General features: G+C 50.2%; 1 protein-coding gene across 1 annotated transcript in view; it reads left to right on the top strand.

Annotated features, from left to right (window-relative positions):
- Positions 1 to 16,643, top strand: part of CDH22 (cadherin 22) — an 83,717-nt gene that overhangs the window by 26,723 nt on the left and 40,351 nt on the right. The window contains exons 3-4 of the mRNA NM_001205776.1: positions 1,371 to 1,490; positions 13,676 to 13,843. Coding sequence (NP_001192705.1) covers positions 1,371 to 1,490; positions 13,676 to 13,843 — 288 coding nt within the window. The remainder of the gene's footprint in view (positions 1 to 1,370; positions 1,491 to 13,675; positions 13,844 to 16,643) is intronic.

The raw sequence follows: 16,643 nt of genomic DNA, 5'->3' as shown, positions 1-16,643 counted from the left end.
TGAGAAATGCAAAAGAGTGAAAAATAAATACATGTGTCTGTCTGGAATGATCGAGGGCCCCAGGCTGGAGGCGGGAGAGGCGGGCGGCAGTCTGGGCTCAGCAGAATTGCTGCAGTAGCACTTCCAGAGCCTCACTCATTAGCCAGGCAGTGAACTGGCTGCACCCCCCAGCATGCCACCCCGCTGGCCCAGAGAGCCCAGCCCACCAGGAGGGCTCTATCTGGAGCCTTAGCAGGGCACCCAGAAGGGGGCATCTCCTTGAAGTGATGCCTGAGTCTCATCCCCCTTGGGTCACATCCCAAGCCTTCATGACTCCCTCTTGGGTCTTATCCCCTCCTCTCTGGAAAGGTTCCGATGGACCACTCAGCTTAGCCCGTCCCCCCATCCAACCCCTCCCCCACCCCTTCCATCATCTGCACCCTGTCCAGCCTCACGTCCCAAGCTCTGCTTTCGTCAAATTGAACATGATGTCAAATTAGAGCCATCTCTGGGACAGGCCGAGAGAAGCTCCCAGTTTAATGAGGCAGCGTCGAAAATCAATAACTTAATTGCCGCTGTTTGATGGACTTTTATCCAATTTATACTCTCCCCAGCAGCCTACGTGCAAAGCATGAGGAAAAGTGTGTGCGTTGGGACTGGGGACTGTCTGGGCACCAGGGGGGAGGAGCGAGGAGGGCACCAAGGACCACAGCCAACTACTTCCCAAAGCAAGAGCTGGGTACTGCTGTTCTTTTGCTGGGGGCCAAGAGACACTAGCTGCTGAGTCTCAGTAAACTTGGTTGTCCTTCTGCATTGACCTCTGCACATGCCCCCTCCATGGTGGGGATGGGAGTATAGAGGGTGGGAGGAAGAAGGCAGAATTTCCTTGAGAAATCAGGACGGGTTGGGATGGGTAGAAAGAGCCCTGCTTTGGGAGTAAGTGCATGGTTTCCAGTCTCAGCTCTAACTCTGACTGTGATGACCTTCACTGGTGAAATTAACCACTTCCACCACCAGTGAGAGACGGCTCTGAGCCCGTTCATTGTACACTGGGAGTTTAAAATGCGTTCCATCATGAACAAGAACCAGGATTGTCCCCATTTTTCTGGTGAGGAAACTGAGATTCAGAGAGGCTCTCTTCTCTTGCCAGAGTCCTGCGGCTGGGAAAGGAGATTTGAATCCAGATCTGGCTCCATGGTCCTGCTCGTGCTACTGGGAAGGTCCCCAGATCTGGAAGCGGGTTGGGGCTTAATGTGGACAAGGGGACTGTGAAAGGATTGGCTTCAGTGACCTCCAGCCTTAGTCTCCTTTCCCAGCTCCTCGTGGGCGGGGAGAGGTGGAGAGAACGAGCACAGCGGCGCCAGCTGACCTCTGTTTCGCTTGTTCCCCAGGCACATCGGTGATGCAGGTGATGGCCTCGGATGCGGATGACCCCACGTATGGCAGCAGCGCTCGACTGGTGTACAGCGTGCTGGATGGCGAGCATCACTTCACCGTGGACCCCAAGACCGGTGAGGGGCGGGACCAGTCCAAGGGGCGGGGCCATAAGCGGGGCCGGGGTGGGGCATAAGGGGTGGGGCGGGGCCAGAGAGGCGGACGGACTTCTGTTCTCAGACTCTCAACCAACAGCGCTGAGGTTAGGACAGGATACCGAAACATCTCACTGGATCCAGGAGACCCCAGGGTAGCGGAGATGGAGGGCAGCCAGGTAGGAAGAGACGACAGAGCAGTAGGGGGAAAAATGGAGTGGGAGGCACCTGCAAGACTGGCACGGAAACCAAAAGGCGGGAGGCAACCACTATGAGCCTCCTGAAAAGACATCAGAGATCTGAACTCCGTGGCCCCTCACCTTGGCCTAGGAACTAAACTGGGCAGACGCGTCCGCAGTCCATACGAGTCGGCCATGGTCATAAGTGTAGCTGGGGGCCGACAGGTAGTAGGGGACAGCAGTGGGCCTGTGCAAGGTACATTTTTGGCAGTTGTGAAACCTCTGTTCAAGTGACAGTTGTTAAGGATCTGATGGGAAGACAGAAGCCAAGACCGTTAGGGAAGGTCTTGGCTCACTGCTCTCCCCAGCACCACCAAGCAATGCTGCAGTACCCCTCCCACTGTCCACTGCTTCACTCACTCAGAGGCTAGAACCTGAGTACATCCCGGGGTGGGGCAGCAGCTTGCCGGAGTGGCACAGAGGACAGAGGAGGAGGCGAACTGGTTCACTCGAGGTCCCACAGCTGGCTGTGGCTGCCAATGCCAAGAGCAGTGCTCTCACTGTCCCTGGGACTGGAGAAGGCAGGGGTTGAGACATCAGACACCACCGAATGCTTATCGAAAGTCACCATGGGGCTCCTAGTCCAGTGGGGGCAGGGCGACAGGCGTCTGCTTGGGCAATTAGGATGCCAGTTTCTCGGAGGCAGTGGTAGATATCTCCAAAGGATAAAGTGCTGGCCAGACCGAGATGCAGAGAAGGGCATTCCAGGCAGAGGGCATGGTGCAGGCAAAACTGGGAGGAAGAGAACAGCCTGAGGCATAAGGGGAATTGTAAACAACTCAGGACTTGGGAAGAGGCTTGTGGAGAGGGGACGTGGAGAGGCTGGCTGGGGCCTGGCTGCATCGCGTGCAAGGCAAGCAAAGCACTTGGATTTTATTCTAAGGGCAGTGGGGTGGGAGGGTGTTTGATAGATTTGAGATTGGGATATTGTGTGTATGTGAGTTTGTTTTGTTTAGAGGGAGGGTTCCAGTCTATAATCACATGCTCTTACACATAATATCTGCATTACTTTTCCTCCTTGCAAAACTAATACATTTTAGAAAACATTCAAACATGAAAGAAATGTTTTTAAAAAGAGAGGAAGGAAAAGCACTCTCACCCTCAGAAGCTGCAACCCCAAAGGGAGCCACATGGTGTGTATATCCTATGAGACCTTGAACTCATTCACTTGAAAAATATTGTTTTTTTTTTTAAATAGATAATACATTTCAAGATTCAAAAAGTCCAAATTTGGGAGCTTCCCTGGTGGCTCAGAGGTAAAGAATCTGCCTGCCAATGCAGGAGACACAGGTTTGATCCCACATGCCACGGAGGGACTAAGCCCATGTACCACAACCCACAACTCCTGAGCCCGTGAGGCTAGAGCCCATGTTCTGCAACAAGAGAAGCCACAGCAATGCTAAGCCCACATCCCACTAGAGAGTAGCCCCCACTTACTGCAACTAGAGAAAGCCCACACACAGCAACAAAGACCCAGCACAGCCCCCAAAAAAGCCCAAATTTGTATTTAATGGAAATTTTTCACCCCTTCTAGTCCCCCAGATAGTTGGTCTGTATCCCCAAAGCAACCAATGTAATTTTCTTGTGTATCTTTCCAGAGCTATTCTATGCATGTACAAGAAAGTAGGTACATGTATTTGTTTGTTGGTTTTTTTTTTACACAAATGGTAGCTATAAACACACACTATACACACTGCTTGCCTTTTTCACTTAACAATACATCTTGCAGATTATCCCATATCAGCACATAAAGAGCTTCCTCATTCTTTTATTTAACAGCTGTTGTGGATACACTGAAATTTATTTCACCAGTCCCCTCTTGATGGACACTTACGCTGTTTCCAATCTTTTCCTACAACCAACAATGCTGCAGTGAATAACCTCATACATATATCATTTTGTGCTTGTGTGAGTGTATCTGCAGGATAATTTTCGGGAAGTGGAAAAGCTGGGTCAAAGAGCATGTGCTTTTGGAATCAGGATAGATAATGCCCAAATGTACCAGATTACACTTGCGAAGAGCCGCCTAGGAGAGAGCTTGTTTCCCTTCCCCCTTGCCAACCTTGTGGGTTCATTGATGACTTTAAAGCAGGAAAGTGACATGCTCAGGTTTTCATTTTAACAAGATCCCTCGGGCTGCCCTTGTATAGCATGGCTCAGAAGCAAGCACTGAATTCAGGGACACCCAGGAGCCTGGGGTGCCAGCAGAGAGCCCCGAAAGACAAAAGTCAAAGCTTGCGCCCTTTCTCGGACCCACCCAGACTCCTTAACTTGCTTCTTCTTGTTGGGGGCCGGAGATGATTCGGGATTGCTAGGGAAGATTCATGGAGATGCTAAAGAGGGAGAATGAGGGGTGACAGTGAGATCCTGCAAAGGGCAAACCTTGGAGACCTGGGTGAATGCACAGGACTAGATTAAGGAAGGGATCTGGGGTTTCCTAACATCAGCACCTGGGATGGAAAGGGGCACCATCTACAAAAACAAAAGGATGGGTGTGGCTTAAGAAAACTGTCGCGGGGCAGAGGAATTACTGAGTATGCTTCAGGATCTGGTGCAGAGCTATTTAATTCGATTTTAACTCCATTGGCTTTAAGATGCGAGGAGGGAAGAATTGTCTAGAATGGGCCATCTGAAATATGGGCGTAAAGCTCCAAGAACGCTTGGGACTCTTTGAGCTTTGGCTTCCCTGTGTGCACAAGAGAGATAATAATACTCATCTCACATGATTGCTGGGAGGGTCCAGAAGGAGAATTCGTTCATTCATTCACCAGCTCTTTATTGAATGCCTGTACATGTCCTGCTGTCTCCAGGCCCTAGGAGTGCAGCAATAGACAAACCCGAGACCCTACCCTCACGGAGCTTTTAAGTAGGAAATACAGAAACAAGCACATAAACATGCAACATAATACTGAGTAGCAATGAGTGCTAGGAAGACATCTAAGCAGGATAAGAGAGTAGACTTCGATGAGGAAATCAGGACAGACCTTTCTGGGGAGGTGACACTGGGGCTGAGCCCTGAATGAAAGTGAGGGGGTCGGCCACCCGGTATCTAGGACAGAAGATGCAGGCCAGGGAGCAATGAGGGTGTGATGGGCTCAGTGCAACCCCTGGGGATGATGATGAAGCAACCTTCATGCCTTCATCAGCTTTAAGGTGGGAAGGAAAAGGCAGGCCAGAGAAATAAGGGCAGGGCCAGGACCGAGTCTGGGAGGTGACAGGGGTGGGCAGATGAAGCATCAGACTCCAAGAGAATGAAGAGGATGGCCAGATTCTAAGAAAGAGCATCCCCCGCTGCAGAGAGCCGGGAGGAAGGTGGCAAGTAGGAGACCGTGGAGCCTGGGTGGGCAGGAACGCTTCTCAAGAAGCTCGAAAGTGGGCACAGGACAAGGCAAGTGGAGAAACACAAACGGGGTCCTTGTTTTCAGGATCCTTCAGCTTCCACAGTCTGAAAGGGTCTTTGGGGAGGTATTGCCCAGGAAGGACTCGATGTTTCCTCCCCGAGCCTTCGGCCCCAGGGTAGGAGCCGCCCTGGTGCCATTTCCAGCCCCAGCTCCATTTCCCCAGCCAGGAATATTCCGCTGATGCAGGTCTATATTTAGTAGCCGCGGCGAGGTACAGTCTGTTCTTGCTGTGCAGATAGCAGGGAGCAGAGCCGGAACGGGGCCTGAGAGGAAGGTGTGAGAGAAGGGAGGAGGCGGGGCGCCACGAGGCCCGTGCCAGAGGAGAAATTAGCGTGTGTGTTTTAAAGGCCAGGCCTGCCAGCAGACCCCCCACTGGGAAAACAGGGATGGCATTTGCGGGGCTAATGAGGCGTCACTTGGGCTCCAGGGCCCCTTCTGCAGCATTTGGAGGGGACAGCGGGGGCGGGGAGGATAACAGCTGGAACTGGGGGCGTCGGGTGAGGACGAGGCTGTGGGGAGCCAGGGCCAGGTTCTCATTAACAGCCCCCGCCCAGCCACCATCCCAGCAAGAATAGAAAGCCTCTGGCTCTCAGAGACTTCCAGATCTCTGCGGAACGTTCTTAGCTGAGCCAGAAACATTGGCTTCCTGAAGAGGGAATGAAACTCACCCTTGTAAGTGCCAGATCCTGGGGGTCAGGATGATGCACTGGATCTGGTTTCTGCCTTCATGGGCTATTGCTCCAACAGAGAAGCCAGATACAGACAGACAACTACACCCAGGCTGCGAGAGGCAGGCAGAAGGTCTATGGTTGTAGGTCCGTAAGTCAAAATGTTTATCAAACACCTACTATGTGCTGGACTGTATAGATAAGATGACGAACAAGGCCACTGTGGATCTCGGTGCTTGTGGAACTGATTTATGGGGTCCACAACCCAGGACTTGAGGAGGGGGAATCCTCAAGGCATCTCCAAAATGTGGGACCTGCTGCTGAAGCTTTGTCTCATTTAACCCACATAAGAGCCCTTTCCACTGAGTAGTCCCATTGTACAGAATTGGAAACTGAGGCTCAAAGAGAGTTAAGAACTTGCCCAAGGTCAGATCAGATCAGATCAGATCAGTCGCTCAGTCGTGTCTGACTCTTTGCTACCCCATGAATCGCAGCACGCCAGGCCTCCCTGTCCATCACCAACTCCCAGAGTTCACTCAGACTCACGTCCATCGAGTCAGTGATGCCATCCAGCCATCTCATCCTCTGTCGTCCCCTTCTCCTCCTGCCCCCAATCCCTCCCAGCATCAGGGTCTTTTCCAATGAGTCAACTCTTCGCATGAGGTGGCCAAAGTACTGGAGTTTCAGCTTCAGCATCATTCCTTCCAAAGAAATCCCAGGGCTGATCTCCTTCAGAATGGACTGGTTGGATCTCCTTGCAGTCCAAGACTCTCAAGAGTCTTCTCCAACACCACAGTTCAAAAGCATCAATTCTTCGGCACTCTGCCTTCTTCACAGTCCAACTCTCACATCCATACATGACCACAGGAAAAACCATACCCTTGACTAGACGAACCTTTGTTGGCAAAGTAATGTCTCTGCTTTTGAATATGCTATTTAGGTTGGTCATAACTTTCCTTCCAAGGAGTAAGTGTCTTTTAATTTCATGGCTGCAGTCACCATCTGTAGTGATTTTGGAGCCCAGAAAAATAAAGTCTGACACTGTTTCCACTGTTTCCCCACCTATTTCCCATGAAGTGGTGGGACCGGATGCCATGATCTTCGTTTTCTGAATGTTGAGCTTTAAGCCAACTTTTTCACTCTCCACTTTCACTTTCATCAAGAGGCTTTTGAGTTCCTCTTCACTTTCTGCCATAAGGGTGGTGTCATCTGCATATCTGAGGTTGTTGATATTTCTCCCGGCAATCTTGATTTCAGCTTGTGTTTCTTCCAGTCCAGCGTTTCTCATGATGTACTCTGCATATAAGTTAAATAAACAGGGTGACAATATACAGCCTTGACAAACTCCTTTTCCTATTTGGAACCAGTCTGTTTTTCCATGTCCAGTTCTAACTGTTGCTTCCTGACCTGCATACAGATTTCTCAAGAGGCAGATCAGGTGGTCTGGTATTCCCATCTCTTTCAGAATTTTCCACAATTTATTGTGATCCACACAGTCAAAGGCTTTGGCATAGTCAATAAAGCAGAAATAGATGTTTTTCTGGAATTCTCTTGCTTTTTCCATGATCCAGCGGATGTTGGCAATTTGATCTCTGGTTCCTCTGCCTTTTCTAAAACCAGCTTGAACATCAGGAAGTTCACGGTTCACATATTGCTGAAGCCTGGCTTGGAGAATTTTGAGCATTACTTTACTAGCATGTGAGATGAGTGCAATTGTGTGGTAGTTTGAGCATTCTTTGGCATTGCCTTTCTTTGGGATTGGAATGAAAACTGACCTTTTCCAGCCCTGTGGCCACTGCTGAGTTTTCCAAATTTGCTGGCATACTGAGTGCAGCACTTTGACAGCATCATCTTTCAGGATTTGGAATAGCTCAACTGGAATTCCATCACCTCCACTAGCTTTGTTCATAGTGATGCTTTCTAAGGTCCAAGGTCAGATAACATATAAATGGTGGAAAGAGGGCTTGAACCTGTATCTCTCTGACTCTAAAGTCCCTCATTTTTGTGCTACTTCTTATCTGACTCTCTGTAGCCCTGGCACATGATAGCCCCTCAGTAAGGCCCTGATAAATGAGTCAATGAGTGAATTTTCAGAGCCAGATTTTTCTTTAATGATTTTATTTATTCATTTCGTTTTGGCTGTGCTGGGTCTTCATTGCTGTGGGCTTTTCTCTGCTTGCAGAGAGTGGTGGCTACTCTCACTGTGGTGCTCAGGCTTCTCATGGCGGTGCTTTCTCTTACTGTGGAGCACGGACTCTAGGGCGCACAGGCTTCAGCAGTTGCAACTCACAGGCTTAGTTGCTCCTCAGCCTGTGGGATCTTCCCACACCAGGGATCGAACCCGTGTCTCCTGCATTGGCAGGCAGATTCCTTACCACTAAGCCACCAAGGAAATCCAGAACCAGATGGTTTAAGAGCTAATTTGAGAATTTTGCTTCAGACTCTCAGGTGGATACCAGCTTCCAGGATGCTTCTCCCCACGTTGGGGGTAGAATGGGGTGTGGAAGAGAGCAGATGGCAAAATACACCATCAAGTCCTCCCATCCTTGAATTGGCCTCCTAGTAAAGTAACTTCAGCTCTTCCCATCGAGGGGGGAGGAGCAGTCTATTTCCCTGCCCCTTGAATCTGGGCCACCTTACAACTTGCCTTGGCCAGTGGAATGTAGTGATGTTCTGCAGATTCCTAGGTTAGGTCTTAAGAGACCTTGCAGCTTTCATGCTTCTCTCCTGGAACATGGTCCTGAGATCACGGTTTAAGGAAACCAGCCCAGCCCACAGGAGGATGAGAGAAGGCCTGGTGAACAGCCAGGATCAACTGCCCAGCATGTATCAATACATGAGGCCATCTTGGACCTTCCAGCCAGATGGCCTCCAGTGAAATGCAGCTACAGGAGTGAGCCCAGAAGAGGAACGGGCTGGGGAATCTCGATTTCTCTGTTAGCTATCTACCGCTATGTGACAAACTGTCCCCAAACACGGTGGCTTAAAACAGCAACAATTTATTATTTGTCACGATTCTGTGGGTTGGCTGGGCAGTTATTTTGCTGGGGTCACTCACATTGCAACGGTCAGCTGGCAGGTCAGCTAGGACAGCTGTGGCCTTTCATCTTGGGTTTCTTCACGGTGCAGTGGTCTCAGGGTTCCAAGGAGACAAGCCCTGGCACACAAGGGTTTATCAAGTATCTCTGCTTCTGTCACACTTGCTGATGTCCCGTTGGCCAAAGCAAGTCCTATGGCCGAGGCTGGAGTCAGCATGGGAGAGGCTGACCCAAGGCATGGATCCCAGCAGGCGTGGTTCCTCAGGAGCTATCACCATAGCAACCTGTCATTGGGTGTGGCCCAGGGGGACAGGGTCCAGAGGCCGCATGGCTTCAGGGTACCCACCTCCTAGTTGTCCAGAGAGGACACCTGCTCACACACTCAGCACGGCTTCATGACCCGTTTCTAGGGATGAAGACTTAAGTGTCCCCAGTTCCTCTGCAGTCACAAGTGACAGGGCAGCAAGGAGGCCAGTCACACAAGCGTGGCACATCACCCACAGCATAGATTTCAGTCAGACCCCTGCTCCCAGCCCCACTCAGAGCCGGGGCTGCTGAGCTTTTGGTCCACAAGCTCAGCCATGCACAGTGGCCCCATCACCAGACTCCACATCTGTGAGATCCTAGACATAAACGACAAAGCTTAGCCCATAGATTTCCTTGGTGGCTCAGATGGTAAAGCGTCTGCCTACAATGTGGGAGACCTGGGTTCATTCCCTGGGTTGGGAAGATCTCCTGGAGAAGGAAATGGCAACCCACTCCAGTATCCTTTTTTTTTTTAATTGGAGGCTAATTACTTTACAATATTGTGATTTTTGCCATACATTCACATGAATCAGCATGGGTGTACATGTGTTCCCCATCCTGAACCCCCCTCCCACCTCCCTCCCCCTCCCATCTCTCAGGGTCATCCCAGTGCACCAGCCCTGAGCACCCTGTCTCATGCATAGAACCTGGATTGGTGATCTATTTCACATCTGATAATATACATGTTTCAATGCTATTTTCTCAAATCATCCCATCCTCACCTTCTCCCACAGAGTCCAAAAGTCTGTTCTTTACATCTGTGTCTCTTTTGCTGTCTCACATATAGGGTCATTGCTACCATCTTTCTAAATACCATATATATGCGTTAATATACTGTATTGGTGTTTTTCATTCTGACTTATTTCACTCTGAATAATAGGCTCCAGTTTCATCCACCTCATTAGAACTGATTCAAATGTATTCTTTTTAATGGCTGAGTAATACTCCATTGTGTATATGTACCACAGCTTTCTTATCCATTTGTCTGCCGATGGACATCTAGGTTGCTTCCATGTCCTGGCTATTGTAAACAGTGCTGAGATGAACATTGGGGTACATGTGTCTCTTTCAATTCTGGTTTCCTCGGTGTGTATGCCCAGCAGTGGGATTGCTGGGTCGTATGGCAGTTCTATTTCCAGTTTTTTAAGGAATCTCCACACTGTTCTCCATAGTGGCTGTACTAGTTTGCATTCCCACCAACAGTGTAAGAGGGTTCCTTTTTCTCCACATCCTCTCCAGCATTTATTGTTTGTAGACTTTTTGATAGCAGCCATTCTGACTGGCGTGAGATGGTACCTCATTGTGGTTTTGATTTGCATTTTTCTGACAATGACACTCCAGTAGTCTTGCCCGGAAAATCCCATGGACGGAGGAGCCTAGTGGGCTACAGTGCATGGGGTCACAAAGAGTCGGGACACGACTGGGTGACTTCACTTTCCCTTTTCTTTAGCCCACCTTAAGTGCTTGACTGGCCTGCCCCCGCCGCCCGCCCCTCTGCCTGGCTCACGCAGGGAGCCCCCCACCACGTCTCTGGCCCGTGATCACTCCCCTGTCAGTCCATCTGTCTGCCCTCTCCTTTCGGCCCTCCCACCTTCTTTCTCCACCCCTCCCTGTCCGTCTGCCTCTCTGGCGTCCCTGAGGAGCTCTGTTCATGCTGCCCTTGCTGTTCTTGGCCTTGCTTTCTTCTTTTTTCTGTTTCTCTCCAGGCCTCTGTCTCTCCGTGGGTCTCCCTTTCCCTCTCTTCCCCTCCTTTCCCTTCTTCTGTGCCTCCGAATATGTGGCGCTTTCCGTCTCTTTCCGCTCTGACCTCTCAGATTCCTCTCTGTCTCTCTCTCCTTCACTTTCATCCCCCTCCCTCTCTTCTCTCTTCCCTTCCTGCTCTTTCCCTCCTTCAGCTCCTCAGGGTACAGGACACACAAGGGCACCTTCCCAGTAGGGCCCCTACCATCCCAGACTTGGGTCCTGCCCTAATCCCCAGAAGGGATTCCTCTAACAATCCCAGTGTTGAGGTCCAGCACCAGGGAGATGGGGCAAGGAGCCCAGTGCATGATTGGAAGCATGGCTTGCCTGATTAGGACGGAGATGAGAAAGGGCTCTCTCAGGAGCTGAGACAGAAGCGCAGCATCACTCTATCAGAGGCCTGCACTCTCCCCTTGTACCTGAGGGTGGGTGGGGTGGGGGATACCAGGCTGGCTGGGCAGGGGCCCACCATCCTTACTGAGGTCCAGCAGAGCCGTCCACAGCATGGGCTCTGGCCCCAGAGAGCCTGCTGGAATCCTGACTGTGCACTTTCTCCGTGTGCGACCTTGGGCCAGTACTTAACCTGTCTGTGCCTCCATGTCCTCATCTGCAAACTGGGTATAATCATAGCACCATCCTCATAGGGCTGATGAGCAATTTCAATGAGGCAGTTCCCTTAAGGTGCTTGGAACCATGGCAAGCGCAGGGTAAATGCACATCCATGTCAGTTATTGTTACTGTCACATGCAGTTCTCATGAGTTGAAACTCTGCACCAATTCTGCCCCCCAGGGACCATTTGCCAATGTCTGGAACTGTAGCTGGGAGGGGGAGGGCGCTGCTACCAGCATCTCGTGGGTGGAATTATCCTGCCCGAGATGTCCACGGTGCCAGTTGGGGAAATCCTGCTCTTTGGGGAGGTATGTGATGGTCCCATTTTATAAATGACAAAACTGAGGTCCAGAGAAGTGAGGGGTTTTGCTCAAGATCACCTGGTCAACAAATAGCAGGTCTGGGATGTATCCCAAGTTCATCTGTTTCCAAGTCTCCCCTGCCCTTGGAAAGATCAGTCCAGGCCAAGGAGCAGTCAGGAGGGAGCTTATTGAGGAGTCTTGAAGGCTGCTGATAGAGGGTCTCCATGACCCCTGATTAGACAGACTGCACTTTCCGTATCTCCATGGGATCCCACAAAAGCAGGCACACCCCCTAGATGCACCACCCCTGGCTCCCCCAGTCACACACACACACACACACACTACAGCCTCTCCTCCCATTCTATTGCCTTTATTGGAGGCTAGGGGCTGTCTGGGGACATCAGGAGGGAGAGATTGGGTTTTATGGGGCGCATCGTGGGGCTGCTGGTGCGTGACTCCACCTGGTGTTCAGGCCCTGGGCACCACCTGCCACCACCTGGCGTTCACAGGTTGAAGTGGGTCAGGGGTGGGGGGACTCTGACTGGCTCATCAACTCCCCCTTCCCGCCTGATCTCCCACCGTATAAGCAAGTGTCTGGGAGACCAGAAGTCCAGCCTTCCCCTGCTCAGAATTCATCTCACAGCCACCCCTTCCTGCTGCTCCTCTGCCTGCTTCCATTAACAGTTTGAAGGGTTGTCTGATCAGCAATTAGCTGGTGCCTGGACAGAGAATCTAGGGCCGGGCCCCAGAGGAAAGGGCTGGGGTCCCCAGGGCTGGGTGATGACTTAATCGTGGAGGGTGTATGTGTGTGTGTGAGAATAAGTGTGTGCTAGTAGCTATGTGTGTGCCTGTGCATGTGACCTCATAGGTGTTACCTGTGTATTAATGTATTAATAGTACGTCTAAGTGTGTGAGACATATCAGTGTTTATGTGTGGGCGAGTGTGACTCCATCGTGTGTTTGAGGGTGACTGTCAGGCCAGTTCACTCAGTTAAACATTCACCAAGCTGCCACGCTGGGGCTGGCTCTGGGCTGAGTGACACCGACCCAGGATGAATCAGACACAGGCCAGGCTCACCCAGAAAATGTCGGGACTCCCCCTCATATGGGGAAACTGAGACTCTGAAAGTGGGATCGGAGGCTCAAGGGGGAGTCACACAGTGCCTGATTCTAGGCCTTATGCCTCTTTTTAGTAAACTAAATAGTCCATATTCTGTTGCTTTTGGGTTGCATGTGAGTGTGTGAATATGCATGTATGTGTGTGAGTGTGTGGATGTATGTTAATATGTCTGTATATAATGTGTGTGTTTTGTGTACAAGTGGATGGGAAGGTTTGTGTTTTAGAGTATATGTGCATGTATCTGGGCTTCCCCAGTGGCTCAGCGGTAAAGAATCTGCCTACAATGCAGAAGACGTGGGTTTGATCCCTGGTCTAGGAAGATCCCCTGGAGAAGGAAATGGCAACCCACTCCAGTATTCTTGCCTGGAAAATCCCATGGACAGAAGAGCCTGGCGGGCTACAGTCCATGAGGTCTCAAAGAGTTAGACGCGAACTGAGCAACTGAAGACACACGCGTGCGTGAATCTGATGTGTGTGAGAGAGGAGTGTGTGTGTGAGGGTGTGTGTGTGTGGAGTGCTGAGTGTGAGTTATCTGTGAGCCTATCTGTATAAGCATGCAGGTGTGTGTGTGTGTCTGTGTGTGTATGCTGAGCCCCACACCTACACGGTGGTCGTATCAGTGTCTTCTGCATCAGCAACTCCCCTCCTGAAGTTGAATGAGCCTGGCCTCTGCCTGGGGAGGGGTCTCTGTATCAGTTGGCAGCCGGCAAGGGGCATCCCTGGCCTCAACCCCCCACCCACAGGTGTGATCCGGACGGCCGTGCCCGACCTTGACCGCGAGAGCCAGGAGCGCTACGAGGTGGTGATCCAGGCCACAGACATGGCGGGCCAGCTGGGCGGCCTCTCCGGCTCCACGACCGTCACCATCGTGGTCACTGATGTCAACGACAACCCGCCCCGCTTCCCGCAGAGTGAGTGAGGCCTTCCCAGAGGGAGGAGTGGATCTGTGTGTCTGTTTGGTCATCCCTCCCAGCCACCCTCTGACCCCAAGCTGCCCTGCAGCCTTCTCGCCATAGAGGGCCTCCCCGATCTGTCCAGCTGTCTATCCATCCAAGTCTCCCCAACCCCCTCCCCCCTCCAATCTTGCTTTTTGCAAGAGACAGCCCCAAAGTTGTCTGACTTTCCATACATCCATGTAACACACTTACCACCCCTCCCTGCACCTTGCTTCTGGCCAAGAGTGAGCCCCTGTCTGTCCACCCACTCCAGCTGGTCCTTGCACACACCCCTGTCACACTTATTATGTGTGATCTGCTACTGATCTGAGCTTGCAAAGGTATGCTGGGGATGGAGGGACAGACACAGGGGTCTTTTAGACATACAGACAGAGGCTGCAGCCATGCCCGGGGGCACCTATCATTTGTACATAGAAATGCCAGGGTCTGGAGAGACAGGGCTTTTCCTCTCCTCCGAGCCTGGAGGACTCTGTGCTTCTGAACTGGGGGAGGGTGCTTTCCACTCTTTGCCTCCCCAGGCACAACAGAGTGGGGGTGTCTTCTCTGGTCCTGTCCTCCACCTCCCATCAGCCCAGCCAGCCCCTCCATCCCAGGTTTAGACGAGAAAGCTGTGCCCAGGAAGCCGCTGAAGCTGGCAGAGACTAAATGCCACGGGGAGCCGGGCTGATCCCTATCGGGCGAGTCATTACTTGAGGTCTGCTGCTCTCACATTAGGCCCGGCCACAGGGGACTGACCCCTGAGAGATAAGGGAATCCAATCCCTTAGCTGAGAGCACATCGCAGCCTAAGCGCCTCAGTCCAGACGCCAAGTGGGGTGGGCAGAGCCCGCCAGCCAGCTCCCCGTCTTTGCTGTTGCCCGGGGAACCCAGTCCAGCAGCCGCCCTCAGCCACTCCCCCAGCCCAGCCCCACTCACTTGATGGGGAAGCTTCAAAGCCCCTGTGAAGGGGCGGGGCCACCCAGTTTGCTGTGTGCCAGGCTGTGTGCCAGCCCTGAGCTGGAAGGAGGGGGGCAGACAGAGGGGCCAGAGCCCCTGGAAGACTCTTATTTATTCACTCATGTATTCTTTCTTTCTTTTTTTTAACCTTTTCATTTTATATTGGAGTATAGCCAATTAACAATGTTGTGATACTTTCAGGCAGACATCAAAGGGACTCAGCCATACATATACATGTATCCATTCTCCCCCCAACTCCCCTCCCATCAGGTCTCCCCCCAACTCCCCTCCTATCCAGGCTGCCACATAACATTGAGCAGAGTTCCCTGTGCTGTACAGTAGGACCCTGTTGGTCATCCATTTTTAATATATAGCCGTGTTGTTCATCTGTTCTTTCTTTATTTCTTTATTGGGAAGTACAGCACACAAACAGAAATGCATAAAATATAAATGTCCAGTTCAGTACATAATTACAAAACAAACACTCTTGTAACCGCTGACCAGGACCCAGAAGCGGCCACAAGTCCTTTCTTGATTATAACTTCTCCCCCTACCTCTTCTTCCAGAGTTAACCACCATCCACTTTCATGACCATCATCTCTTTGCTTTTGTTTTTCTTTTTTATCGAAGTATAGTTAGTAGATAATAGGGGCTTCCATGGTGGCTCAGACAGTAAAGAATCTGCCTGCAATGCAGGAGACCCGGATTCAGTCCCTGGGTGGGGAAGATCCCCTGGAGAAGGGAATGGCAACCCACTCCAGTATCCTTGCCTGGAAAATTCCATGGACAGAGGAGCCTGGTGGGCTACTGTGCATGGAATCACAAAGAGTTGGATGCAACTGAGCAACTAACACTTTCACTTTCTTTGATGTATAATATTACGTAAATTATAGGTGTACAATACAGTGATTCATAATTTTTAAAGGTTTACTCCATTTATAGTTATAATTAATTATAAATTAGTTGCTATATTCCCCATGTTGTACAATATATTCTTGTAGCTTTTTTAAACCTAATAATTTGTACCTCTCAATCTCCTCCTCCTATATTGCCCCTGCCCGCTTCCCTCTTCCCGCTGGCAACCATTAATTTGTTCTCTATATCTGTGAATATGTTTTTTTTAATATTCTTTAGATAATATATATATAAGTGATATCACACAATATTTGTCTTTGTTTGTCTGACTTATTTCACTTACATAATGCCCTCCAAGTCCATCTTGCTGCAAGTGGTAAAATTTCACTTTTTTATGGCTAAGTAGTATTTCATTATATATAAATATGCATATATACCACATCTTCTTTATCCAGTCCTTTAGGGTCGATTCACCCATGTAGGCATCACCTAACATTATAGTTTAATTTTATAAGTTTTTTAACCTTATCTAAATTGAAACTCACAATACAAATGATTCATCTTGCTTTTTTATCTCCCCAAATTATGTTTGTGAAATCACATGTTATTGCTTCTAGCTATAATGCATTCATTTTCAGTGCTGTATAGTATTCCACGATTTATCTATTCTCCTGCCCATGGACATTTGTGTTGTTTCCAGTCTGAGGTTATTATAGAGGACACCACTTTGAACATGGTTGTATGTGTCCCTCCTGCTGTTTTGCATGCAATTTCATTAGTCTACAGAGGAGCAGAATAAACTCATCTTCAAGTTTACTAAATAAAGCCAAATTGTTTTCCCCCATGAAGAAATGCATGTGTCCATCATACCATATCCTCACTGATACTTGGTATTGTCAGATTTCTTTCATTTGTGTTAATCTAGTGAGTGTATACTAGTAACTCATGCTGCTTTTCATTCATTC

This window comes from Bos taurus, chromosome 13 (assembly GCF_002263795.3).
Source record: "Bos taurus isolate L1 Dominette 01449 registration number 42190680 breed Hereford chromosome 13, ARS-UCD2.0, whole genome shotgun sequence".
NCBI classification, from domain to species: Eukaryota; Metazoa; Chordata; class Mammalia; order Artiodactyla; family Bovidae; genus Bos; species Bos taurus.
This window is presented reverse-complemented; position numbering and strand designations above follow the sequence as displayed.